Raw genomic sequence first — 24,739 nt, forward strand, 5'->3', positions numbered from 1 at the left:
GATGCAGAGTAGGAGTAGGGAGGAAATCAATCATCCTTCTGCTTAGGGTAAAAGGTGGGTTTTTGCTGGAGAAGCAGTACTGTGTTACAGTCATATTATCCAAAATATTTATGTTTGTGCCAGCTGTTTTAGATGTGGGAAATGCACGTGCTTTACAAGGAGTGAGGCTTGATTTCATACATTGAGTTAGAACCACTGGGTCAAGTAAAATGAAAACAATATATCTATATTTGAATGCAAGATAAAGTTTATATTTTTTTAGATTTTTTTTTTAAAGTTTTGTAAAAGTGTTTTATTCCTTGTGTACTGTATGCATGTATTGTACTGTACCACTAATCTAAGCAGTCTGGAAATAAAAAATGTCTTGGTAATGTGACAATATTACTAAAATTTTGTGGGTATTTTTCAGGCAGAAAAAATGCTGACCATTTTGTGGTTTTTCTGAAATCATGTGCAATTATGTCATTTAACCAGACAATAAGGCTTTCTGTGGTGCTTTTAGATAAACAGGAAAACTCGCTTTTTGCTTTGTCTGTTTTCATTACAGAACCAGCCTTTATTTTTAGTGCTTAAGTTGTTTGATATGCAAAAATAAAGCACACAGTAAATTTTATAATTGATAGGAAAATGGGCCACTAATAATCTTCAAAAAGCTCCTTTTCAAGTTTGGTGTCTGTTGCTACAGGTTTTATTTTTTCAATTAAGACAAAATCAGTTACTGTATTTAAAATGTATGTGTATGCGTAACTGACACAATTGTAATCCATTTACTTGGCAATAGGGCATTTGACTCCTTTGCTATGAGTAATTTTCTTCTATGCTGAGAATCCAGCATTTTAAAAACCGTACATATTGAAACCCACTGCAAAATAGAATGAAAGCTGCAGTTTTATTGTAGCAACTAGTCTTAGGCCATGTCTACATCTAAAATTTTGCAGCGCTGGTTGTTACAGCTGTATTAGTACAGCTGTATTAGTACAGCTGTATAGGGCCAGCGCTGCAGAGTGGCCACACTTACAGCAACCAGCGCTGCAAGTGGTGTTAGATGTGGCCACACTGCAGCGCTGTTGGGCGGCTTCAAGGGGGGCTCCGGGAACGCGAGAGCAAACCGGGAAAGGAGACCAGCTTCGCCGCGGTTTGCTCTCTCGTTCCCGGAGCCACCCTGCAAACCGCAGGGAAGGAGACCTGCTTGCTCGGGGTTCCGGGAACGAGAGAGCAAACCGGGAAAGGAGACCAGCTTCGCCGCGGTTTGCTCTCGCGTTCCCCGAACCCCCCTGCAAACCGCAGGGAAGGAGACCTGCTTGCTCGGGGTTCCGGGAACGAGAGAGCAAACCGGGAAAGGAGACCAGCTTGATTACCAGAGGCTTCCTTCTTCCACGGAGGTCAAGAAAAGCGCTGGTAAGTGTCTACATTGGATTACCAGCGCTGGATCACCAGCGCTGGATCCTCTACACCCGAGACAAAACGGGAGTACGGCCAGCGCTGCAAACAGGGAGTTGCAGCGCTGGTGATGCCCTGCAGATGTGTACACCTTCAAAGTTGCAGCGCTGTAACTCCCTCACCAGCGCTGCAACTTTCTGATGTAGACAAGCCACTAGTATTGGGCACAGCTGAGCACCATATAGCCAGTCTGGCAGACATAGGCTATGTCTACACTACTGCAGAAAGTCAACCTATGCTACGCAACTTCAGTTATGTGAAAAACGTAGCTGGAGTCAATGTACCTTAGGTCGAGTTACTGCAGGGTCTACACCGTGGCGGGTTGACGGAAGAAAATCTCCTGTTGACTTATCTTGTTCTTCCTGTCGGGAGTAGAGTACAGGGGTCAACTGGAAAGCGATCTGCTGTCAATTTGCGGGTCTTTACTAGACCCGCTAAATTGACCACCGGTGGATCAATCTCAGAGTGTGGATTCCGGCTGTACTGTAGACCTGCCCATAGACTAACATAGCTTCAAAATCATCAGGCTCTCTACTGAAAAACACAAGATTTCTGCCTGCACGGGGTAAAGGAAGCTTGAAAGAACCCTCTGCCCAATAATGTACTTTCCTTTAAAATTTTCCTCTCCACTTTCTTTGTAGCTTAATCCTTACATTTTTATTTTCTAATAACTTTTTAAGTGTATGAAGACATTTTATACTCCTGTTCTCGTTACTGCAGGGTGGGCTGGTAGCACTACCTATTAATATTGCCTGACATTTCCCATTATACGACACTGTTTTTCCAGTTGTGTTTAACTTTGCTAATTTTTAACAGTTTGAACTGAAAGTTTTCATGTGCCTTTTGCCGTCCCTAGGAAAATCTCCCCACTTTGGCCAAGTTTTAAGCCTTTGAAAAATTGCAGTTTCCATGTGGTCATTAGAGACTTCTTTGACTTTCAGCAGCTAAAATCTTGAAAGATTCCATTCTCACCGAACATGTGCAAACCTCTTGCAGCTTCTTGTGCTGAACAAATTGCATATGCATCATCTCCAAAGTGATTGAGCATGGTTTAGCCCAAGGGTACAGGGGCTCGGAAGGACTTTCTCTGTAATGGCTGAACCTGACTGCTTTAGGCCCGTACTGGACTTGAGAGTAGGGATACTCCAATTTTTCACAGATTAGGTGTTGGCCTAATGCTTATTCCATTAAAGGCCATGGTAAAGTTCCATTAAGTGGGTGCAGAGTTATGCCAATATTTGAATGCTTTTGAAAATCTCACCTTTAACTTTACTTTCAATGTTTGTACTCTAAGCGAAGCAATTGCAATTATTTTTTATCAATTTTAATCATGTTTTTTCCTCCAAGAAAGATCAGTGTTGGCCCACTCCAAGAAAAGATGCATAATTCCAAGTGAATGCAATAAAAATTTGCTTAAATGACTATGCTAACACAACATGATTTTGCTTTCAGTCCATTTATATAGGAATAGCACTTTACTTACAAAAGTGTGTGTCACAGGTAAATACCCTTCCTCCTATATTGAATAATAAAGTGCATTCTACAAGTAATAATTGCTCAGAAGTTTTAGTACTTTCTTATCCCTCATAACTCAAGACAAGGAAATTAACACATTTTGTGCAAAATTCATCATCCTAGGTGTCTCTTACCCTGTGTTTGTCTCTAATCTTGTATAAGGCGATGGTTCCCTTTTAAGCTTACTGTTGAGATGAATACACAGGGGAAAAGCAATTCATCAGAACAAAAAGACCCCATATGCTGCAGAGTAGTTGCCAGTTGTAATGATCAATCTGACCCAGTTTTTAGCTCCTCCTCTCGAATTTTTTTGGTTACTCTGGCACAATTATGTATTGTGTATACTTTAGGAATGGGGCTAGAATTGCACAGAATCATATACTGTAATCTATCTAGAGAATGTTGTAAAATACACTTATTATAATATAAAACACTTGAGAGCATTTTAAAAAGGCTGTCGGTGCTGTTTTTGGCTACAGTTATATAAATCATGATGTGTGAGGCTGTTCAATGGAACTTCTAAAAGTATTTAAAAGTTAGCCAATTAACAGCTCAAGTTTAGTTGCGAAAGCTTGATATTAATGCTCATGAATAAATTGAAGGTTCATAAAAGCTCTCTCTTCCTTTGAAGTTGGTAATTCAAATTACTGTCAATTGTGAGGCAGCTATTTACACTAATGTTAGACTTTATTATGTGATGTTAATGCAAGATCAGGCCACCTCCTGGCAGACTATCCTGCATTTAGTTTAGCAGACTCTTCACATCAAAGTTTGACTTTTGAATATAGCCACTGTGATTGACATGTTTTCTTTTTGCTATTTAATATCAAGATTAGGCCCAAACCTTGCAGTTATATTTTGTGTTTTAACATGTTTACACTGTGCTCAGTTAAAAAATATTGTTTAGACATACCTGTAAATGCAGCATGTGTAGATATACCCAAGCTAGCAGAAATTGATTGTGACTTTTTGTGACTGGACTGTTTTGCTTAGGTGCTTTTTGTAGTAATGATGGAGAGATTGTATTCGTAAGGGTTGCATTGAGTTGTGTCTTAGTAAGTGCCTATGTTGCTGTTTTTAAATCTAAATGTATAGTCACGCCACAACGAAGAAGTAGACAAAAATAAGACATAGGATGAGTTTCCTTGAAATTGTTAATATTGACACAGGAAACCATCAAACACTAATGTAACCATAAATTCCTTCATTAAATCCAAAAGCCAATGGTATTCATACAATTGCTGTAAATATGCCTAAAAAGCCTAACTAATAAGCAATTTACTACATCAAAACAGTAACAAAACATTTATAAGCATTTGATCAAGATACTTAAAACCGGCTAAACCTGGGGTGCTTAGTCCCATGTTGGTCAGCTCCAACATGGTCAGGCAGGTATTAGCAATGAACTCCTTTAAGAGTTTGCCTTTTATACCCTTTAACTAACAAGTGATGTCATTGCCAATTACTGTACTGACTTCAGCAAAAAAAACAACATTTGAGACAATTTACCCTTTTTTCCAGTCTTAATCTAGATAAGATTCACAGCCTCCTTTCTTCCCAGGGCCCTTTCTTTCTTCTTTTCTCCCCTACTCCTTGCTTACCAGCAGAACAGTGGTAAGGTTTGAGCTTGTTTGTTTAAGATAGTTTTTCTTTGTCTTGTTACTGCAGTTCTTCTACTTTTACTTTTGGAACCATACATCCTTCCAATACTACAGGTAATACTTACTATTCTCACAGCCTTCATTTACCTGCTGATTGTGACCTTTTCCCTCCTGGCCACAAACTATAAAGAGAAAATGTCATTGTCTTAATTAAACTTAGGTTAACTTTAATTCTTTAGTTTTATATGTATTCTACAAGTGCTTATGTGCCCCCCATTACATTAGTATCATACAATTTTTAGTGTGTTTACCCTGGACATCCATTTGAGGGAGGGAAGTCCTATTATTTCTATTTTAGATGGGGAACTGAGAACCAGAGAGACTAAGTGACTTGCCCAAGTTCACACAGGAAGTCTGTGGCAAAGCAGAAAATTGAGTCCATGTCTCTTGAGTCCCGGGCTAGTGCCCTAAGCACTGGACCATCTTTCTTCTCACAATATGGTTTCTCAGATGAGGAGAGGTGAGTCTCTACCTTAATCAAGGATCATGTTTTAGAGGAGCTATAGAGAGAACAAAGAACAGAACATAAAATATTCATGTTTTTCTTTTTTTTAAATCTCTAAAGGCATTAGGTAGTAATTACAGAAAATCATCTAGGAGACCTAAAACCAGTATAGGAAGGGATATTGGACATGAACAGGTCTGTTATCACCAGTTCTTTCCTTTTGGCAGAAGGCCTATGGTCCCATAGCTAACTTGCTCTGGTTAACTTAACATTTCTAACTACAACAGATGTGAGGACCTCACAGAAACTGAGCTGAAATGGGATAGCACTTCAAAAAGTGCTAGTCTGATTAAGTCCTGCTCATGCCTGACTGAACTGATGAAACTGGTGATACTAGCCATGAGGCAGGCCGGAGGAGAAAAGTGTGTGCTTGGAATGGAGTTGTATAGTGTTTGCCAAAGTTGTAATTACTGACTTAGTGTTTTAGAGTCTAGGGTAAGAATATGAGAAGAGAACTGCATGCACAGCGTTGCCCCATTGAAGTCTCTGGAAGTTTTGCAATTAAGTTCAGTGAGGATAGAATTTTCCCTTCTGTTATGGGTGCAATAGTCTTTTGATACTCTTTGCTGTTTAATATATAAAGAAGGCTTGAAAGTTATATTTCTCCTTGTGTTTTACATTTAGAAACTAACAGATAAATAGAGTTTAAACAGTCTGACTGAAAACTCCCACCTCCCCATAGTTGCTTAATTTAATCTCTTAGGACTCTAGTGATGTTATCTTGCTAGTTCTCCAGTCACTGTAGAGTCTTCCAGGCTAAACAGAATTTCTGAGAAGCAGGGGGGAAAACGCCTTTTTCAGGGTTGAGGTGGGTAGTCAAAATCAAACATCCTTCAGGCTGCATTTATGCATGTCACAGATCTGGCTGAACTCATGTTGGACACTCACAAGACTGTTGTGAAGGGATCCACCTCACTGGGCCCCTTGTGCTTTAAGCCTCCAGAGTCAGAATGGAGTCCAGACACTGTCCCTAGCGTGGGGTCTCTAGGAATGCTATTGGGGTACAGATTCTGTCTAGTACCCCATTCTGAGAACTGAGACCCCATGAACCAATTGCTCGCTCCTGGGACCGTGCTGGCCTCTTAGACTTCCTCGCAGCTTAGACATATTCTCTCCCAGAACTCCAGCCATGTGGGAACCCTGGGTTTACAGTTCACCTCTTCAGGTGCATGTGATAGTGAAGTGAACAGAGACAGATAGACTTGGCAAAGGATTCTAAAATACCATTGTTCTTTACTTTATAGCATGAGAAACACATATCCATGTAAAATAATACACACCTCTAGGCATTTCCCTGCCTCAAGTTTTTCACAGCTCTGCAGTGTTCTTTGGGCTTGGGAAGAGTCCTCTGGGGTGACCAGCACCGGCGGCTCTAGGTATTTTGCTGCCCCAAGCACAACAGGCAGGTTGCCTTCGGCGGCTTGCCTGCGGAGGGTCCAGCGGATTCGGCGGCATGCCTGTGGGAGGTCTGCCGAAGCCACAGGACCAGCGGACCCTCCACAGGCATGCCGCCTAAGGCAACCTGCCTGACACCCTCGTGGCGACCGGCAGAGTGCCTCCCGTGGCTTGCTGCCCCAGACACGCGCTTGGTGTGCTGGTGCCTGGAGCCGCCCCTGGTGATCAGGATACTTCCTCTCCAGCTTATGACTTCCCTTCAGAGACATGGAGCCTCCCTCGAGGTCAGCTTTTTAAAGGGGATTGTCAACATGAAAATTGCATTTATGTCTGAATTATACCTATTATGGTTAAGACTGCTATCTGAGAGATTCCTTTTTTTCAAATATTTGAGTTTTGTTCATTTTACAGAGTATATTTCACTCTATCCCCTGCAGTCTTACAAACACTTAGGACTTACGCATGTGCTTAACTTTACACCTTCATTGAATTCAATGGGACTGCTCCCTGTGCAAAGTTTAAAGCGTGTAAGCATTTGCAGGATCAGGACTTTATACTCTTTTTCCTTTATGTATTGGAGGGGTAGCCATGTTAGTCTGGATCTGTAAAAGCAGCAAAGAGTCCTGTGGCACCTTATAGACTAACAGACCTTTTGGAGCATGAGCTTTCGTGGGTGAATACCCACTTCGTCGGATGCATCCGACGAAGTGGGTATTCACCCACGAAAGCTCGTGCTCCAAAAGGTCTGTTAGTCTATAAGGTGCCACGGGACTCTTTGTTGCTTTTTCCTTTATGTGAGGCTGTAACTCAGCAACAAAGGATGGGGGGTGGGAAAGAGGGGGAGAGGAGAATTAAGGATTTGCAGAAGTAGGGAATTGTGATTTTCAAATCATAACAATGGGGTGAGTTCTGTGGATAACATTTGAAGCTATTCTAAAATTTTTATTTAAACTGACTACATTTTTAAGTTGACTGACCCTTGAAATAAATATAATGGGAAAAGGCATTTTAAAATGGTAATGATCTGGATGTTGTTTGCACTAATAAAATGAGTTGGATATTTTCTCCAAGTTCTGAAAAGATGTATGAAAAATTTAAAAAGGAAATAAAATGTTTACTTTATCGTTCATACTTTATACTGTTGGGCTTAGAAAAGGGGATTCTTTTTTCAGCAACCCATGACCAGTGGCTTCGTTGACTTTAGATCAGTATAATTTTGTTGCTATAAGTTTTGTAATAAATGAAGTACCCAAAAAGTCTTGCACTAATTCCTTTTATTCTTGCTTTTAAATAGTGCCCTATTTTAAACTAAAATTGCACATTCTTGAGAGTAAACTGATCATGTTCCCAATGGAAATTTCAGGAATTCTTGTGGCTATTTTCAATATGTGGAAATCTATTTATATTTTTTCCATTTGTTTTTTTTCCTAGGTTTTGGCACTGATTGCATTCATCTGCATAGAGACCATCATGGAATGCTCCCCTTGCGAAGGCCTTTATTTCTTTGAGTTTGTGAGCTGTAGTGCATTTGTAGTTACTGGAGCTTTATTGCTTATGTTCAGTCTAAATCTTCACACAAGAATACCACAGATCAACTGGAATCTTACAGTAAGTTCTCATCCAAATCTTCATATTGTAAAAACAGCTGAATAAACATTTTAAGTCTGTTCTTTAAACTCTGCCTGTCTTTTACTGAAATTTAAGATCCTGAATAAATGCTATGTATATTGAGTAAAATATATATCTTACTTATGTCCAATTTGAACACCCACGGCGTAGTGAGTCTTTAGAAATGTAATGAGATTATAGGATATTAAATTAAATAAATCTGGAATTGTCTTCTAGCAATTTCTCCTCCTCTGAAAGAGAGCCTTTCTAGCAGTGCCAACGTTTCTTATTTATGGCTGAGGTGGGCAAAAAATACTCTTATTCATTGTATAACTTTGAGAAATGCTGTCCAAAAAAAAGAATTAGGAATTCATTTTATTAGATCTGTAAATCAATACAAAAAGTTGTTGAAATGTATGGCAAATGTATTTGTAATAACCTGCTGCTGTTTTTTGTCACTCTGAGTGAGGGTATATGCTAAATCTCTTGTAAACATGAACACAAGCATTGTATTATTTAGGGGGAAAATTGAACTGTCAGCAAGGAGAAGTCCGCTGCGTTGACTTGGTTACGTACCTAGCGACTATAAGAAACATAGACTAGCAGGCCTCATGTTCACAAATACAAGGAATTTGGGTGTGGGGAAAGAATTGCCAGTAACTCTCATTCATATTGGATGTATTTTCATTTTCTTGCTTGCTGTGAACCTAACTTTCCGATTTCGTGACCTGAAATGAGCATGTATATCAGCATGTAGATCCACTGAGCACCTACATTTGTATTAACTTTTGGACATATCTGTGTGCAGTTCACCTGAAGAAATGAGTCTAGTATAAATTGCTGTTGTACATTTAGGTGTGCAGTCCCAGTGTATCAGCCATCCCTAATCTTAGCAAAGCTGCCAGATTTTTGCTGCTCCATGTGTGGCATTTTGTGCAAATTACTTAACAGACATATTTGCAAACAGCTTTCATATATCCATAACCATCAACACATCCAGTCCTGAACCATGCTGGTGATAGGAACTGGAGATGCACAAAAACTGGCAATTGGGGATGCATAAATGCATGGGGGAAAGTGGCTGGGATACTAGGGAGCTGGATTTGGTATCTGAAGGGAAAACTAGGGGCTTCTGAGGAAGTGACTGGTGGCTGGGTCGAAAAGTGGATTAGAGTGAATAGTGTCTGGGGAGGAACCTGAATGAGGTGTTAGTGGAGGGAGAAAGGGAAGGGAAGTTGAAGAAACATGGGGCTTGTGTCAGGGCCTCTCATCTTCTGTCTCCATTCTGTTCTGTCTGCTCCTCCTGGCTGCTCCTACCCTGTTTGGATTCAGCAAGGAGAGGGGAGATGTCTGGCTGCTTGTACCCCAGTGGCCACTGACAGTCAACAGTAACAGTGGCAGGCCATTCTTGTAGCCCAGGTGGATGCATGATGTCTCCACTGTGAGGTGGGAATGTCGGGCAGCGCTGCCAAGTGCACAAGAAAGTCACGTTTGATAAATAAGACTTGGCAGCTCTGCTTTCGATGACTTCATTATTGCCTGGGATGTAGGGTAAATACTGGATTTCATGCAAATAACAGTGAAGCAAGCCTGACAGTGACTGCTAGGTAGTACAGATAGTATTCATGACTTGGCTAAAGACTGCTTCTTGAAGAAGCCCAAACATCTATTTTTTAAATTTTTTTTAAAATTTTCTGATAGAAATAAATCGGCATGTGTGGATCAGATCTTCCCTCGTGTACAGCCATGTAACTCCATTGACGTCAGTGGTTTTGTGTAGATAAGCGTAAATAATGGTGGGGTTTGGCCCTGCATGTTAGTTGGTGCTTTTACTGCTTGCAAGATGATTTTAACTGTATCATGAATGCACGTGGGTAGAAAAAGTCTATTGAGGCTTCGTTTTCTCTCTCTTCCCCCCTCGCCAATAATGGAATAAATTTGAACTGTTTAACTACAAGGTCCTTTCAACCACTCTTGGTACTTATAGGTTTGAATAGCCCTGTTCAAGTGATGACAAATACTGTTGTACTTAGAATGAGAAATCCATCTCTAGCATAACTCTGATAGAGATCTTTGAAAAGAAGGGATTTAAAATCTATTAACTGAAAATAGAGCATTTTGTTTGGGTTTTCACTTGATCTGGAAATGTAACTTGGACTCATTTATTTATTTAGAAGTTTGTTTTATTGCTGTTCTAATAGTGAACTGAAGGTTTATTTTAAGGTTTTATTCCCTTTCCCAAATTTAAAGGTATAATTTCAATTATATTGTAATGATATGTAGTACTGGATTTAGTAAGAATCCTTACTGAAGATATCCCCCCCAGATTTTCATACATACACAGTAATGTTTGACATGGGAGAGCCTGTAGCAATACCTGACTGTGTAGTGCATGGATCTACCTTGTGGATTGCAGATGCCATTGCTTCACTACATACGTGTGGTCAACAGAGACCTATAGTAATACTTCAGTAGCATTTCTACAGCACTTTCCGTTCATCTATTTTAGTGTGTTTTATGAACACCAAGTAAACTTTGCACTACTACTCTTGTGAGATAAGTACTTTTTATTACCCACATGGTGTAAATGAGGAAACTGAGACTGTGGCTTGGTCTGCACTACCAACTTATGTCAGGATAACTACATCACTCTTGGAGAGGTGGAATACCTATGTAGATGGGTGAAGCTTGCCCATTGGCATAGGTAGCATATTCACTAAGCGCTACAGCACAGTGCTGCAAGTGTAGACAAGTCCTCAAAGGGTTAAATGGCTTTTCCAAGGCTATAAAGGAAATCTTGTGGCAGAGCTGCAGATAGACCTGGAAATTGATGACTCCCAATAACCCAAGACCATCTTTGTTTCCCAGCTCTCCATGTTGAGGTAAGTGCCTGCAGGAGAGTTTGTTAGGACCTGTGGTCTGGAGAATTCTGTGCTGCAATCTTAAGAATTAGGATAGCTCATGGCTGCTCTGGTATGCATGCAAATTGAGGCCTTCAAGCTCCTGGCAAGCTTGGGCAAAGTTAGGATGCCCCTGTAGTACAAGACGAATTTTATCAGTGCTTTCTGGCAACTCTGATTTTTTTTGTCTTATGCAATTCAGCGATGCAATATGTTTGGTGTTTCTAATACAGGCTGTACCCACACATTAACCTTATTTTGTTCATGTGGCAGATTGTGTGCTTCTCACTTTTCCTCAGAGAAAATATTGTGGTGGTTTTTGTGTAGTCTGACAGTTATTTTAGGAATTATGCCACCTTTCATGTTTGACACAATCTATTAAAAGCATTTTCAATAATGACAACCATCATAATTTCTCATTAGTGTTCAGGAGACATGCATGTTCCTATCTATTTACACTTTTATTAGTTTCAGTACCTGTTCAGTTAATCATCAGTTTCAGGGTAGTATTTCCTTATCCAAAGACTAACTGCAAGTTTTTGAAGTTTAATGTAACATAATTACAGAGGCTGCTCTAGCAGTACAGAGGTTAAAACATGCCACATTATTTTTAGCCTTTTGAATAGTTTGTAGTGTTATGACTCTTTCCTAACCTTTATCTGAGATGCACCCATCTGTATAACAAACTTTCTGTGCAAACAGTTTATCCTCAATAAACCTAGAAATTAAAGAGGAAATAATTAGGTCATCTAGTCCACTCGCATGGGCCCTCTGTAGTATATTGTAAAAATTAGTATTTCTTTATAGATCAGTTGATCAATGCCTCAGCATTTTACCATGGGTCATAGATGGTAGCAAACTGGGCATCTGTGCCAGCAAAGATGCATCAGCTGCTGCTGGTTGTCTATAGCAAACTGAGATTATGCAGATTTTCAGTAAATAACCTTTTTTCATTTAATATCAGGAAACACTGAGGCTGTGTCTTTGTTTTAACCCCCATTCTATCTGTTCATTAAAATAGTACTTGAAACCCATAGCCTACAGCATAAGAGCACAGCATACAAATATTGTGTGTTCTTTGGGGAGCAAATTTGCTTCTGTGCCCTTACATCAGTCTTATCCCTAACTAGGCCACCCTGTTAGTGACAGTAATCCTTACTAGCAACACCAGTGTTTGCCACAATAAGAAAAAATGTTCCTTGGGTTCTGCCTGACTCCTCTGTCTATGGTAAAAATTAATCAGTCTGCCAACATCTAGTACAGATACGCAAATATTACAAAATCCATCGTTTTGTGGCTCTTACATTTTCAGCCATTTCAGCAACAGTGTTTTGTTTTCATCCTAATTAGAAATGCAACTGCCACCTGAATATTATTGAGATACAGTATATGAAAGAAACATGGGATCTCTGAAGCTAGGAAAGAAACTTCTCTGGAAAGAGAGCTAAAAATTGTGTATCTGTGACAGTGAGATAAAAGAATGGATCAGTCATTCCTCTGTGCTGCCTAGGATTATCAACATTACCATGAGACGTGAAGACTTGGGGGGAAATGACAGTAGAATTTTCCATTTTCCTCTCTGATACACAAGATGTGCTGAGGTGTGCATGCTATTTTTCAAGGATACTTGCATGTAGCAGAAAGGAATGTGATGTATACTTCTACACATGTTCTAGATGATCGATAGACATTGTAACTGCATAGAAATGTTTCAGATAAATTACTCATAACAAAGTGGTTAGTATAACTACGTTTGGCAAAATGTGTTCATTATCTGTTTATTATTTGAAGCATAAGCTGCTTGGACAGGATGAAATACATAAGTGAGGTACAAGTGGAATTTGTTGTGGGTTTGCATACAAAGGGTCATGGTTTGACAGAACTATGTTGAAACACACAGTGGCATGGAACATAAACAAGGATTGTATGACTAGTTAAGAGCAAGAGTGGAAATGTAACAAAAGAACATAAAAATCTAGATGTTTTGAAAGCCCTGCACCTGGGTTACCAGATATATAGTCTCAGTATTAGAGTATTGTCCTATGTTGCTATAGAGGATGATTGTTTCTGCAGAGATCTGCAGTAGTTTTACAATAATTTCCCAAAGCCACAATGTGTCTGTGTCAGAACTAAGAGAATCAAAACGTCCCCAGTAAACATGGGGGTGGTGAACTTGCAGATCATCATTAATTGCTATGGCACACAGTCCAGCATGCTGAAGTTGAACAATCTCTCGGATGAGCAGAGTTGTTGCAGATATAGATCTTTAGTTATTCTATCAGTAAAATGAACTTTTCTGTGACTTAGTATTCACATTTAATTTCTATTTACATAACCAATTGCTTCAACTAGAATGTTTGTCATACTGTCTGTTGATGATCTGACTTTGGTTATATCTATTCATGTTAGTCAGTGATTTGTTTATATCTAAAACAAACACAAGGCCAACAGTTACCAAGAATGTTAGAAGATCAGCATGTATTAGGTTTTTAAAATCAAATCTGGCTGGATTGCAATGTTGGCTCATGTCTCCCTCAGTTCTGTGTCAGATACCAGTTAACCAACACAGGTTCATTGAACATGAAGATTGAGCACTGGATATTCATGTTGCTTGAAAACATGCGTTAGAGCTTTTCAGAAAAGCTGGAGAGGGAAACAATGGGTACAGATGTCCAGGTAGGTGACAGCAAAATAATGGATGTTGCTCGGGAGAAACTGTTTTTATTGTATCAATCTTGGCTTTAAATATCTCCATTTCAAAGTTATAGGTTAAAGAGCATCACAGAGGAGACTGTTAAAGAGCACCAGACCTTTTCTGCTTGTAGATATTACATGGGAACCGGAAAAAGTTGTCTTTTATTTTTTACTTCTGCCAAGAAAGAGGTTCTTGCAGTTCAGGGCAACTATACCTGTATTCTGCCTCCGTTGTCCAGCAGAGGCACCTGTTCTTAGGATTCTGGTTCCCCATTCATACCTCTCTTGGGCAGAGACATGAGTCTCTCTCCTTCCTGAGTGGGGTATTTCCAGACTGCACAGTTCCCTGCCTACATTGGGAATTCCCCAGAAAGTCAGAGTGCTTCAGCAGGCCTGCTTTGCTTTCTCTTCAAAGGCTATAAACTGCATAATTGCCCATAGGTAAAAGATACCACAAAGCAAGCTCACTTATTCTTAAGGTGAAAGCATTATGGAGAAAACATATTAAAAACAATAAAAGAACATACAGACATGCTAGTAAGCTTACGAGAGATCACCGCAGCTCCAAAAATTGTTCTCCCAGGTGATAAACTTTTTTCAAACCCACCTGGGCTCAGAACAAACATACTCATCAGTAGATCAAGTTCTTCTAACCCTTTCAAAGGCGGATTGATACCTGCCTTGGATAGAAGGTCCTGTCCGTTTGCACAATCAGGCCCTGAGTTAATTTAAACTCAGGCTGTTTATCCTATCCAAAAGTCCTTTCTTTGGGCTTGGCTACACTCGAAACTCCAAAGCGCTGCCATGGGAGCACTCCCGCAGCAGCGCTTTGAAGTGTGAATGTGGTCGCGGCGGCAGCGCTTGGAACGAGCTCTCCCAGCGCTGCAGGTGCTCCACCTCCCCGTGGGGATTAGCTTCCAGTGCTGGAGCGCTGTTTACACTGGCGCTTTACAGTGCTGTAACTTGCTGCTTTCAGGGGAGTGTTTTTTCACACCCGTGAGCAAGAAAGTTGTCATGCCGTAAAGCGCCAGTGTAGCCAAGGCCTTTGTTGGTTTGCTGGAGAATACAGTTTGAATCAGGATATACAAGTCTTGCCAAGAGGGTGGTACCTCTTGTGAGGTGTTACAATCTGAGTGAATTTGACTAATCTCTGCTCACTGTTTTTAGTTCTTGGAGAGCTGTGGTTCTCCTCCCCTATGGAATTACATATAATCCCTGGCCCAAAATGATATATAAACTTAATTGAGCAATTAATTCAGGATTAAACAAAGACTGTGAATGGCTTGCAACTACAAAACCAGTTTCTCCTCCCTTGGTTTTCACACCTCAGCTGCTAGAAGAGGGCCTCATCCTCCCTGATTGAACTAACCTCGTTATCTCCAGCCTGCTTCTTGCTTTCATGTATATACACCTCCCCCTGAAAATTTCCACTACATGCATCCAATGAAGTGGGTATTCACCCACGAAAGCTCATGCTCCAAAACCTCTGGTAGTCTATAAAGTGCCACAAGATTCTTTGCTGCTTTTGCAAATCTAGACTAACACGGCTACTTCTCTGATACTAAACTTAATTGAATAAGGTTTAACTTAATTCAGTGAAGTTTATCCAGGATACTGCAGGATATTGCCATATCTGTCACAGAGATGTCCTTTAAAGAGCCATCATTTTCATGTTCTTAATTTTATGAACCATTGTCAAGGTTTATTATATGCGGCAGGCTTGTGTTCTAGGTGCACCATCCCTATTTGATGTTTCACAATATTCTAATCATCATGGGTCGTGCATTCTTCTGCTAACGATGCCCTAGTAAAACTTTAGCTTAAATGCAGGGAGTACTACTAGCACTTGGCTTCTGTTGCTAGTGATGTGTATAACAGTAGACAGTAACGTCTGTTAATGTCTAGGACTGGAAACACTTGGCAGAATAATTGGTAAGTAGTAAGGTGCAATGGGTTGAGAGAGAACAGGAGACTGAACACCATGGAATTTAAAAAACACACATAACCAAGAGAAGTTAGAAAATAAAAAGGGGGAAATGTTAAAACAGTGAATAGAAATGACACATTTGTCACTCTTGTAGAAGAAACACTGCTTCCAGCAAAGCCTCTGGAAACACCCAGAAATGGCGAGAGCCATATAAGGACGAAATCTTCTGACCCTGACCACCTCTTCCAATGCCGCAAAATCATGTCTTGTCCCTTAAAATATTAGCCAAGATTTTCAGGTGCAACTAGTGATTTTTGGATACCTAATTTTTCTGTGTGCCCAATTTGAGTTGTCTTAAAGTGGCTTGATTTTCAGAAAGTGTTGAACTCCTAAAATCATTAGTCACTTCTGAAAATTTTTGCTGTTGACTGTCTTGCCATAGGTGGGACCCTGTCCCCGTGGGATAAATTTCTAACTTGAATCCTGAATTCTTTTAGTTGCAGTATCCAGTATTTGAATACATGCTTTGTTGCATGGGTAAAAATAAATTAATATGGAGATGAGAGGGGTGGGAATTGGATTCTAACACATTTAATTTGGTTATTTCTTTATATGATTTATTTTTACTTTGCAAACCATGTTTCCATTAGTAACTGCACTGCGAGTGATCACATGATGTTTAATAACATGACTACACAGTAAAATTATGGGGTGACCAGGGAGATTGGGTTCAGCAAACTGACTGGTATGTGTATGAACTTAAAATTGATAGCTACACACAGGAACAAGGAAAAAACAGCCCAAACCTTGTAAAGTAAAGTGATGGTTTGGGGAAAGAATTAGAGACATTGGACAATGAAAATGAAGCTAAAAGAAAATGTTAGTTTCAGCTCTCTATTTTGCAGAAACTAACTTGGAGAGTGGTAGACCTCAAACTTCTATAACAGGTTTTTGACAAACTCATCCCACTGAAATGCAGGTTTCTTTTCCAGATTATATACATTTAGATGGAAGTTATAATAGTTAAATGTAAGCTTTTTGGATTTCAAGAATTAAATGGCAAAGAGAGAGATTCTTTTAAAATGCCTTGATAAAATAAGTATCCTTGTAATTGAATTTTAAAAAATACATGATTTGCCTTTACATAACTTCTGATGGATTGTGCGTCAGTTTTCATCCAGAATTTCTCCTGGAAAATTACACATGTTCAGGTTTGGAGATGAGTGGGTGAGGGCACGCAGCTGCCACTGCCACCACTGGGCAAGACAGCCAGCTCCTGGCAATGGACCCAATCTGGAATGCTTAACAGAAAGGTTCTTTCCCTGTCTGTTCCTTTGCAGCTCTTCAGAAGTTACTTCCCGCCTATAAGCAGCAACAGCCTTCTTCAAATTCACAGCCTCTATTCAGTCTCTCCACTACAGTTAGGCTTGTGGTTCCCTCTGCCTGTCCATGCTTGACTCTTAAAGGTGAAAGACTATGGGATGATTAAGTTGCACATTAGAGCATCCTTGGATTGCCTCTTCTGTCAGCTGCCTGGATACTGCTTTGCTGTGCCCTGCTCTGCTGTTTGTCATTCAGACTTCTTGTCCACTTCCTGAGGCAGGGCTGGAGACACAGAAATACAATTGAAGTAAAACCTAGTCTTAATTTTACAGTTGAAAAATTGGATGGTAATGTAGGTCACACACACTTACATTCCGTGTAGCTGAAGATTGGATCACAACATTTTTTAATGAGACCTTTATCTGTGCAGCCACTATTGTAATCTGCTGGTACAATTGCCTGGAAGAGTATAATTTGTTCTAAGGCAATACCTCCGGAAACATCTGCAAAACTAACTCGTTACCATCTTTCACAATCCTCCCAAAACTCTCCTTTTCCATGATGCCTACAAAACAAAACATGACAACAGGCTGCTGGTGTTCTGAGACCACTGCTCATCATGCTGACAAATACTGTTTTGTTTCTTTGTACTCCCCCTTTGGTCCGTATCCATCTGTTGTCCTTGTCTTGTATTGTAAGCTGTTTGGCGCAGAGACTCTTTTTGCTCTGTTTGTACAGCACCTAGGGTTGTGATCTGTGACTTGGGCTGCTAGGTACTGTGGTACTACAAGTAATAACTCCGGATCACTCCCTGCCTCCCTTGTCCCCTGCTCTGCCATCCAGCATTGCTGAGATTTTTGAGCCAGAGCAATGCCCATCCTTATCAGGTAGTTTGCCACCTAGTTAGTAACATGTGCACCTTCTGTCAGCTGTGGGCACGAAAAGTGTGACACAGTGCTAAATGTGTAGCATAAAATGGGAATCAGGATTTGAAAATGTAGCCCTGTGGACCTACTGTTGTCAGTCAAATATCTGCCCCATGGATACGACATTGAAAGTGTCACTATCTGACAAATTTTAGATACTTCTTTCATTTTGATTAGAACAGTTAATATGACCATTGGATAACAAATCACTGGCAAGCAACAATAAATCAATCTGACATTAAATTATTTCTGAGCGAGTAAAGGATCAGTAGCAGTCTAGAGTGGATTTGACTCAGATCCTAGACTTTATTCTGTTATGGACAGCAGCTTTGAACACTGTTTTATGGCGCAACATGCTGTCTCATGAGGTTGCTGTAATTTCAGCTGAAATTCTTCTATCTGTGTGATGTGGTTTTACTTTGTCTATAAGTACAATGGTAAAAACTTCAGCTACATCATGGCCAGATTTGAAACTACATCTTTTTTCAATTAGTTTATTCTTTTTTATTGTTATGGTTACTCATTTTGTCATCTTAATGTGTGTGTATATGTATATATATATATTTTTACAAAACATCTTTTGCTTCTAGAATCCTCACCATAGCTTTTTCTCTTCCTTTGGGCTTTAGCTTCTTCAGACCAGATTTTAGCATTTAAAGTTTGAGGCTGTCATGTTTTTTCATTTGAAATGAGAAGCACTGCTTTTTCAGAGGGAGAAACTTGACAACTTTCTTGAAAAAATTCAGTAGAACACGATAACAAATACTTGCCTTAGTTTAGACAGGCTCTTCAACTACCACCCTGCCTCTGAGCTCTCCTTCCTAAGAGAAATCATGGAGAAATGTCTGGATAGTCTAACTTCAGCAGTATTTCACATTCTGTCTTAGACCTCTCACAGTCAGACTTCAGACTAGCCTATGACATGGCAATTGGTCTTGAGGCATTGATTGGTCTTTCTGTTTATGGACAGGGCAGAACTCCTTGCCTGTACTACTCGGTATCCTTTTACTTGGATGTTCAGGTACAGAGTTGAAGGTCACGAGATCATTAGATCATTTAGTCTCATCTCCTGTATACCACAGGCCATTAAATTTCACCCAGTTACCCCTGTGTTGAGCCTAATAACTTGTTTGGCTAAAGCATACCTTCCAGAAAGACATCCAGTTTTGATTTAAAGACATCAAGAGATGGAGATGCCACCATTTCACTTGGCAGAGTGATCCAGTGATTAATCACCCTCACTGTTTAAAAATGAGTGCAATTCTACTTTGAATTTGTCTGGCCTCAGCTTTCAGCCCTTGGTTCTGGTTATGCCTTTGTACACTAGTCAGTGATTCCCAAACTCCTTACAAGGCGACCCACCAAATGCACTTTGTCTTTTTTTGTGACCCACTGAGATCCAACTTCATGGGGAATTGGAGGGGGGAGGGGCACAAATCATAAACCAGTGTCGTCATTCTTCTGTGATGACCGATCACTATGCCCATACTGACACCAACTACCTGCAGCAGCACCTCTGCCCCGGTGCTACAATCTTAGTGGCCCAGAGTGGAGGAGAGCCTGGGAAAGAGCAAGCTCATCCTGCAGGGCTGGGCCCAGTTCTGTGCTCTGGGTATTTTGGCCCATCCCCACTCTATCCATCATGATGGAAGGGTGGCTGCACCACATTTTAGTTAGCGGTGTGAGGCCTCATATGCTAGGTCTCAGCACCTGGAGCAGAGAGCCAGGCTCTTTGCTCCAGCAGAGAAAGAAAGGTCTGATGGGTTCTTCAGTCTAGCAGAGAAAGGTATAACAACGATCCAATGGCTGGAAGTTGAAACTAGACAAATTCAGACTGGAAATAAGGTGTAAATTTTGAATGCTGAGAATACTTTATCAGTGGGACAATTAACAAAGGATCATGGTGGATACTCCATCACCGGCAATTTTCATATCAAGACTGGATGTTTTTCTAACAAATATGATCTAGGACAGGGGTCGGCAACCTTTCAGAAGTGGTGTGCCGAGTCTTCATTTATTCACTCTAATTTAAGATTTCACGTGCCAGTAATAGAAAGAGACCTTCTAAAAACATTAAAATATATAAGTCTATATGGGACACAGTTCCTCCTCTAACTTGGTGGGTCCTGCGCTTATTGGCAGATTTGCTCACCTCAGTGATCTTCCACACAGTCTGGGTCAACTCCTCCTTTGTCTGATCAGGAGTTGGGAGGTTTTGGGGGAACCCGGGCCCGCCCTCTACTCCGGGTTCCAGCCCAGGGCCCTGTGGATTGCAGCTATCTATAGTACCTCCTGTAACAGCTGCATGACAGCTACACCTCCCTGGGCTACTTCCGCATGGCCTCCTCCAAACACCTTCTTTATCCTCACCAAAGGATCTTCCTCCTGCTGTCTGATAACGCTTATACTCCTTAGTCCTCCAGCAGCACACCCTCTCACTCTCAGCTCCTTGTGCCTCTTGCTCCTAGCTCCTCACATGCACTTCCCTCTCCTCTGGCTCCTCCTCGCCTTACTGGAGAGAGCTTCTTTTTAAACCTGAGTGCCCTGATTAGCCTGCCTTGATTGGCTGCAGGTGATCTAACCAACTTGTCTGCCTGAATTGGTTCTAGCACATTCCTGATTACTCTAGTGCAGCCCCCGCTCTGGTCACTCAGGGAACAGAAAACTACTCATCCAGTGACCAGTATGTTTGCCCTCTACCAGACTCCTGTACCCCACTGGCCTGGGTCTGTCACATGTATAACTAAACTAGTGTTGTATGTAAAGTAAATAAGGTTATTAAAATGTTTAAGAAGCTTCATTTAAAATTAAATTAAAATGCAGAGCGCCCCCCCAGGCCGGTGGCCAGGACCCAGTCAGTGTGAGTGCCACTGAAAATCCTCTTGCATGCCGCCTTTGACATGCGTGCCATAGGTTGCCTACCCCAATCTAGGGATTATTTTGAGGTAGTTTTTTGGCCTGCATTTTGCAGGTGGTCAGACTTAGATGATCACAATGGTCCCTTCTGGTCTTAGAATCTCTGAATCAAGTCACAACACTTGGAAAGGACAAGCGCCACCATTGCAGGGTGGACTTGCTCTCAAACTCCAAACCACCCCCACTGCACCCAACCAGCTGGGCCTCTGCACTGGGCCCACAACCTATCAACAGCCGTCCCAATCACAACCCACTGTTTGGGAAATACTGCACTAAATTAAAGAGACTTTTAGCACCTTCTCTCTATGAAGTTACTTATCTGCTGTAATCAAGTCACCTCTCAACTGTTTGTTTCTTCGTTTTTTAAAGCTAAACTCTGCATTTGGTAATATTGAAATGAATTTTGTTTGACTGGGCCCAACTCACCGAGCGATCCAGATTGTTCTGAACGATTGCCTTACCCATATCATTATTTACCACTCCATTGATCTTTGTGTCATCTGCAAACTTTATCAGCAGTGATTTTATATTTACCTCCAAATCACTGATGAGAATGTTGAATAGCATTAAGGCTAGGTGTTACTGACCTCTTTACAAGACTTAGCTGAAGTGGACAATGCAACACTATGATGACTTGAGTCATTCCTCTCAAACAGGACCTAAAGACTAGTACTGAGCATCTCTCATATAGTCACAGGGATCAGTACTGTATATTTCTCCTCCAGTTGGAGAGGTTGTGAATTGCTGCTTGCTCCCTGAAAGCAGTAAGTGGACATCTTTGTTTTCTGGATGCTCAGGTCTTCAAGATAGGACCTGTGCCTTCATATATACTTGTTCAGCATCTACGCCTAGGCTCCTGATCTTTGTTGTAATATTCCTTGGCAAATATAACCACCATCACTTCAGACTTGCGTGGGAATAATTTGAGGTAGCTGCTCTTTAGACAGGTGTTGGTCACGTGCAAGCATTTTGCTATCTTTGGTCACTGACCTTTCCCTCCATTTTTTCAAGGTAGCCTGGCAGTCTTACTGCATTCAGCACTGATTCTGGATACAGGTTGCAATAGTAGTGAACAATGGATTTTTCTCCAATGTGTCAGGAAACTGTCTCTTCCTTTTAGAGGAGGATCTGGCCATAGTGATCCTTGTATTCATCTCATTGTAATTTACTATACCTGAGCTGAAAGCATAGACAACACAAACCCCAATTTGTACAGACTGTAGTAGCCCATCTTCTCAGAAGTTTTTCCAGATGAGCACATATATCATGACAGTGATTTGCACCCTCTATAATCTGTCCTACCAGTGCTTTTTTCAAATCCTTGGCCTGTAAGGCAGAAAATGGTTTGGGGCCTTACCATGTCTTTTCACAACCCACAGTGACAGCTGCTTTCATAGTGCAGCTAGCTGTGGGCAGGTCAAAGTTTGAGATTCTTGGAGCTTAGTCAAGGGCCCTTGTCCATGGAATGCCCCACTTGAAGAAATACATCGGAGTCCAAGCATAACCATTTTTTCAGTACTTAACAAGACTTGCTTTTTGCAAAAATGTTGCTGCAATAAATGATGGAGAGTGGGAATTGGCAGTAAGCAAAGTGGCTGAATGTAGGAAAGACTAACAGCAGAGGCCACTATGGACAACTGTGCATTTTAATTACAGATAATACAGTGATGGGCATGTTGGAAATACCTCCAAAACATCTTATATTGTAGTTATCAGTTGCCGCATTTGAATTTGAAACTATGGTTTGCACTGCAGTCTTGGTTTTACAAAGCTGATCCTTCTGTCCCTTCAGTTAGTGTTATTCCCTTCCCCCAATTACTTCATGTTCCTTAAGGTTACCTACCTTGCCCTGTCCTCAGCTGCTGCATTCCATTCTCTTCCTTGCCCCTGTCTCCCTCACCTTCATAATTGCACTCTGCTTGTCTTGAAGAACTGGTGGTAACCTTGCTGTCTGAGCAGCTAGATTCCAAGGCAGCACTAATGGCTTCTTTCCCTTAAAATGATGCAGGAGAGTGCCCTAAATAGCACACTAGGGATTCTTTATAAACTAAATGATTCTACCACTCTGTTCTTTTGGTACTTTATCTCTTGCTTTCATGATTTTTAACTGTTGGCAGTTGAATGGAGTATTGAAGAAAAGAGCCCTCTTGTCAATAGCTGCTAGTTTAGAATATGTAGTTGTTCCACAGCAGTATGTTTAGTGACCTGATTTGGAATGCTGGAAGCTTAGCAGCATGATTACTTCATTGCTAAGCAACACAGAATCTAGTTAGTTGAATTGCATATATTGCTGCTGCAAGCGTTTCTACATTTAAAAAAAATCAAATTTCTTTCTAATCTTGGTAACTTCTTGGAGAGAGTATGTGGTTTTTTTATGGACATATATAAATAGTGTGTGAATATTACATATTTGCTTATCCAATACATATATTAATAAAAGTGTGTGTGTGTGTGAGAGAGAGAGAGAGAGAGAGAGAGAGAGAGAAAATAGACATTCTGTGTTATTCATATAGTGCCATAAAGTGTGGAGTACTTTTACAGATAAGACACTGTCTGGCTCCAGTGGCTTGAAGGAGCAGTAGTTTGAGTCACACATGAGAGCTGCATTAAGATTAAGCAGTTGAAATGCTGCAGATTCCTTTAATGTCAGCTGTACTAAAATAGTTGTATTCACAGTTTGTACTAGCAGTGCTTTTTTGCTTCTAAATACTAACTCTGAATAGAAACTGATGTAACATATTCTGAATCTGCAGTGATTTGCAAATGTTACTCGCATAGCATGTATATATATTTGTGTATGTGTATGTTTTGAGTGTAATGTACTTCCTGGATAAGTATCAGTGCCTTTTTTGCAAAAGGATAAACTACATAAAAGTTGGGGGAGTGTTAATGCAGATTCTGTTCTGATCTTCCTCTGTGTTTAATCCATTCAGTATAAAACAAAAAAGGATGATTGTGTGTAATTCTAATAACTTTATTTTTATAGGATCTTGTCAACACTGGACTCAGCACTTTCTTCTTTTTCATTGCATCTGTAGTACTTGCTGCTTTGAACCATAAAACTGGAGCAGAAATTGCTGCTGTGGTAAGAAAACAATTCAAATTTCTTTACTCTTGACAATTATTTTTCATCAGAAGTAAAGGGTGACTTTTTCGTGCACCCCACTGGATATTTCCCTCACCCTTGTTCACACATCTCTATATACTTTAATGGTCATCATCTACACATTTTTGGCTAGTAGCGATGTTTTGATTTCAAGGAAATCAGCTCTCCCTCTGTGACATGAGGTGATATTGGATGAGCCTTCTCCCCAAAATTTTTAATGGTGAGAGCCAAAGAAACTAAGTTTTAGGCTTAGTTGATCCGGTATTCTATAACTTTGAATGGTCACTGGCAAATACTTTATTATTTACTACTTTTAATAAAGGGTTACAGCTATGCATGAAATCAGACTCATTTTAAAGTCTTGCAAAATTCTACTTGCATTCTCTTTAGTAAGTTTTTGTCTTTTATGGGTGAGTAAAAGAGTATTCATTTTTTATTACCACAACCATCATAAGGGCAAGTGAATCGATTTTGTTCCTGAACTGGCAAATTTTAATGAGTTTTACGACGCTGAGTATAATAATGGTTAAAGTCACATAACTTCTCCACAGAATTTTGCAGGGATGAAATTGAGGAGAAGTAAAAATTAACTCCTTATTTCCTGTGCTTTGAGGGGTCTGATCTTGGGACGATGATCTCTTCCATCCTTGCCATTCAGTGCCATATGGTAGAGTAGCAGTATTTAACTTGCATTGCTTCACAGCATAATAGATAAGTGAGAGTGGAATTCTCATTGTGGCACTAGGTCATTTCTCTTTGTGTCACTGGCTTGAGGCCAGATTAGCTCCAGAGCGATCAAAATCACTACCATTTGCTGAGTGTT

At 40.4% G+C, this 24,739-nt stretch overlaps 1 protein-coding gene across 1 annotated transcript in view; it reads left to right on the plus strand.

The window, feature by feature from the left end:
- Window positions 1-24,739, plus strand: part of CMTM4 (CKLF like MARVEL transmembrane domain containing 4) — a 66,413-nt gene that overhangs the window by 30,499 nt on the left and 11,175 nt on the right. Inside the window, exons 2-3 of the mRNA XM_030582285.1 lie at window positions 7,948-8,124; window positions 23,797-23,895. Of these exons, the coding sequence (XP_030438145.1) occupies window positions 7,948-8,124; window positions 23,797-23,895 (276 nt within the window). The remainder of the gene's footprint in view (window positions 1-7,947; window positions 8,125-23,796; window positions 23,896-24,739) is intronic.

This window comes from Gopherus evgoodei, chromosome 12, assembly GCF_007399415.2.
Source record: "Gopherus evgoodei ecotype Sinaloan lineage chromosome 12, rGopEvg1_v1.p, whole genome shotgun sequence".
Classification (NCBI taxonomy): domain Eukaryota; kingdom Metazoa; phylum Chordata; order Testudines; family Testudinidae; genus Gopherus; species Gopherus evgoodei.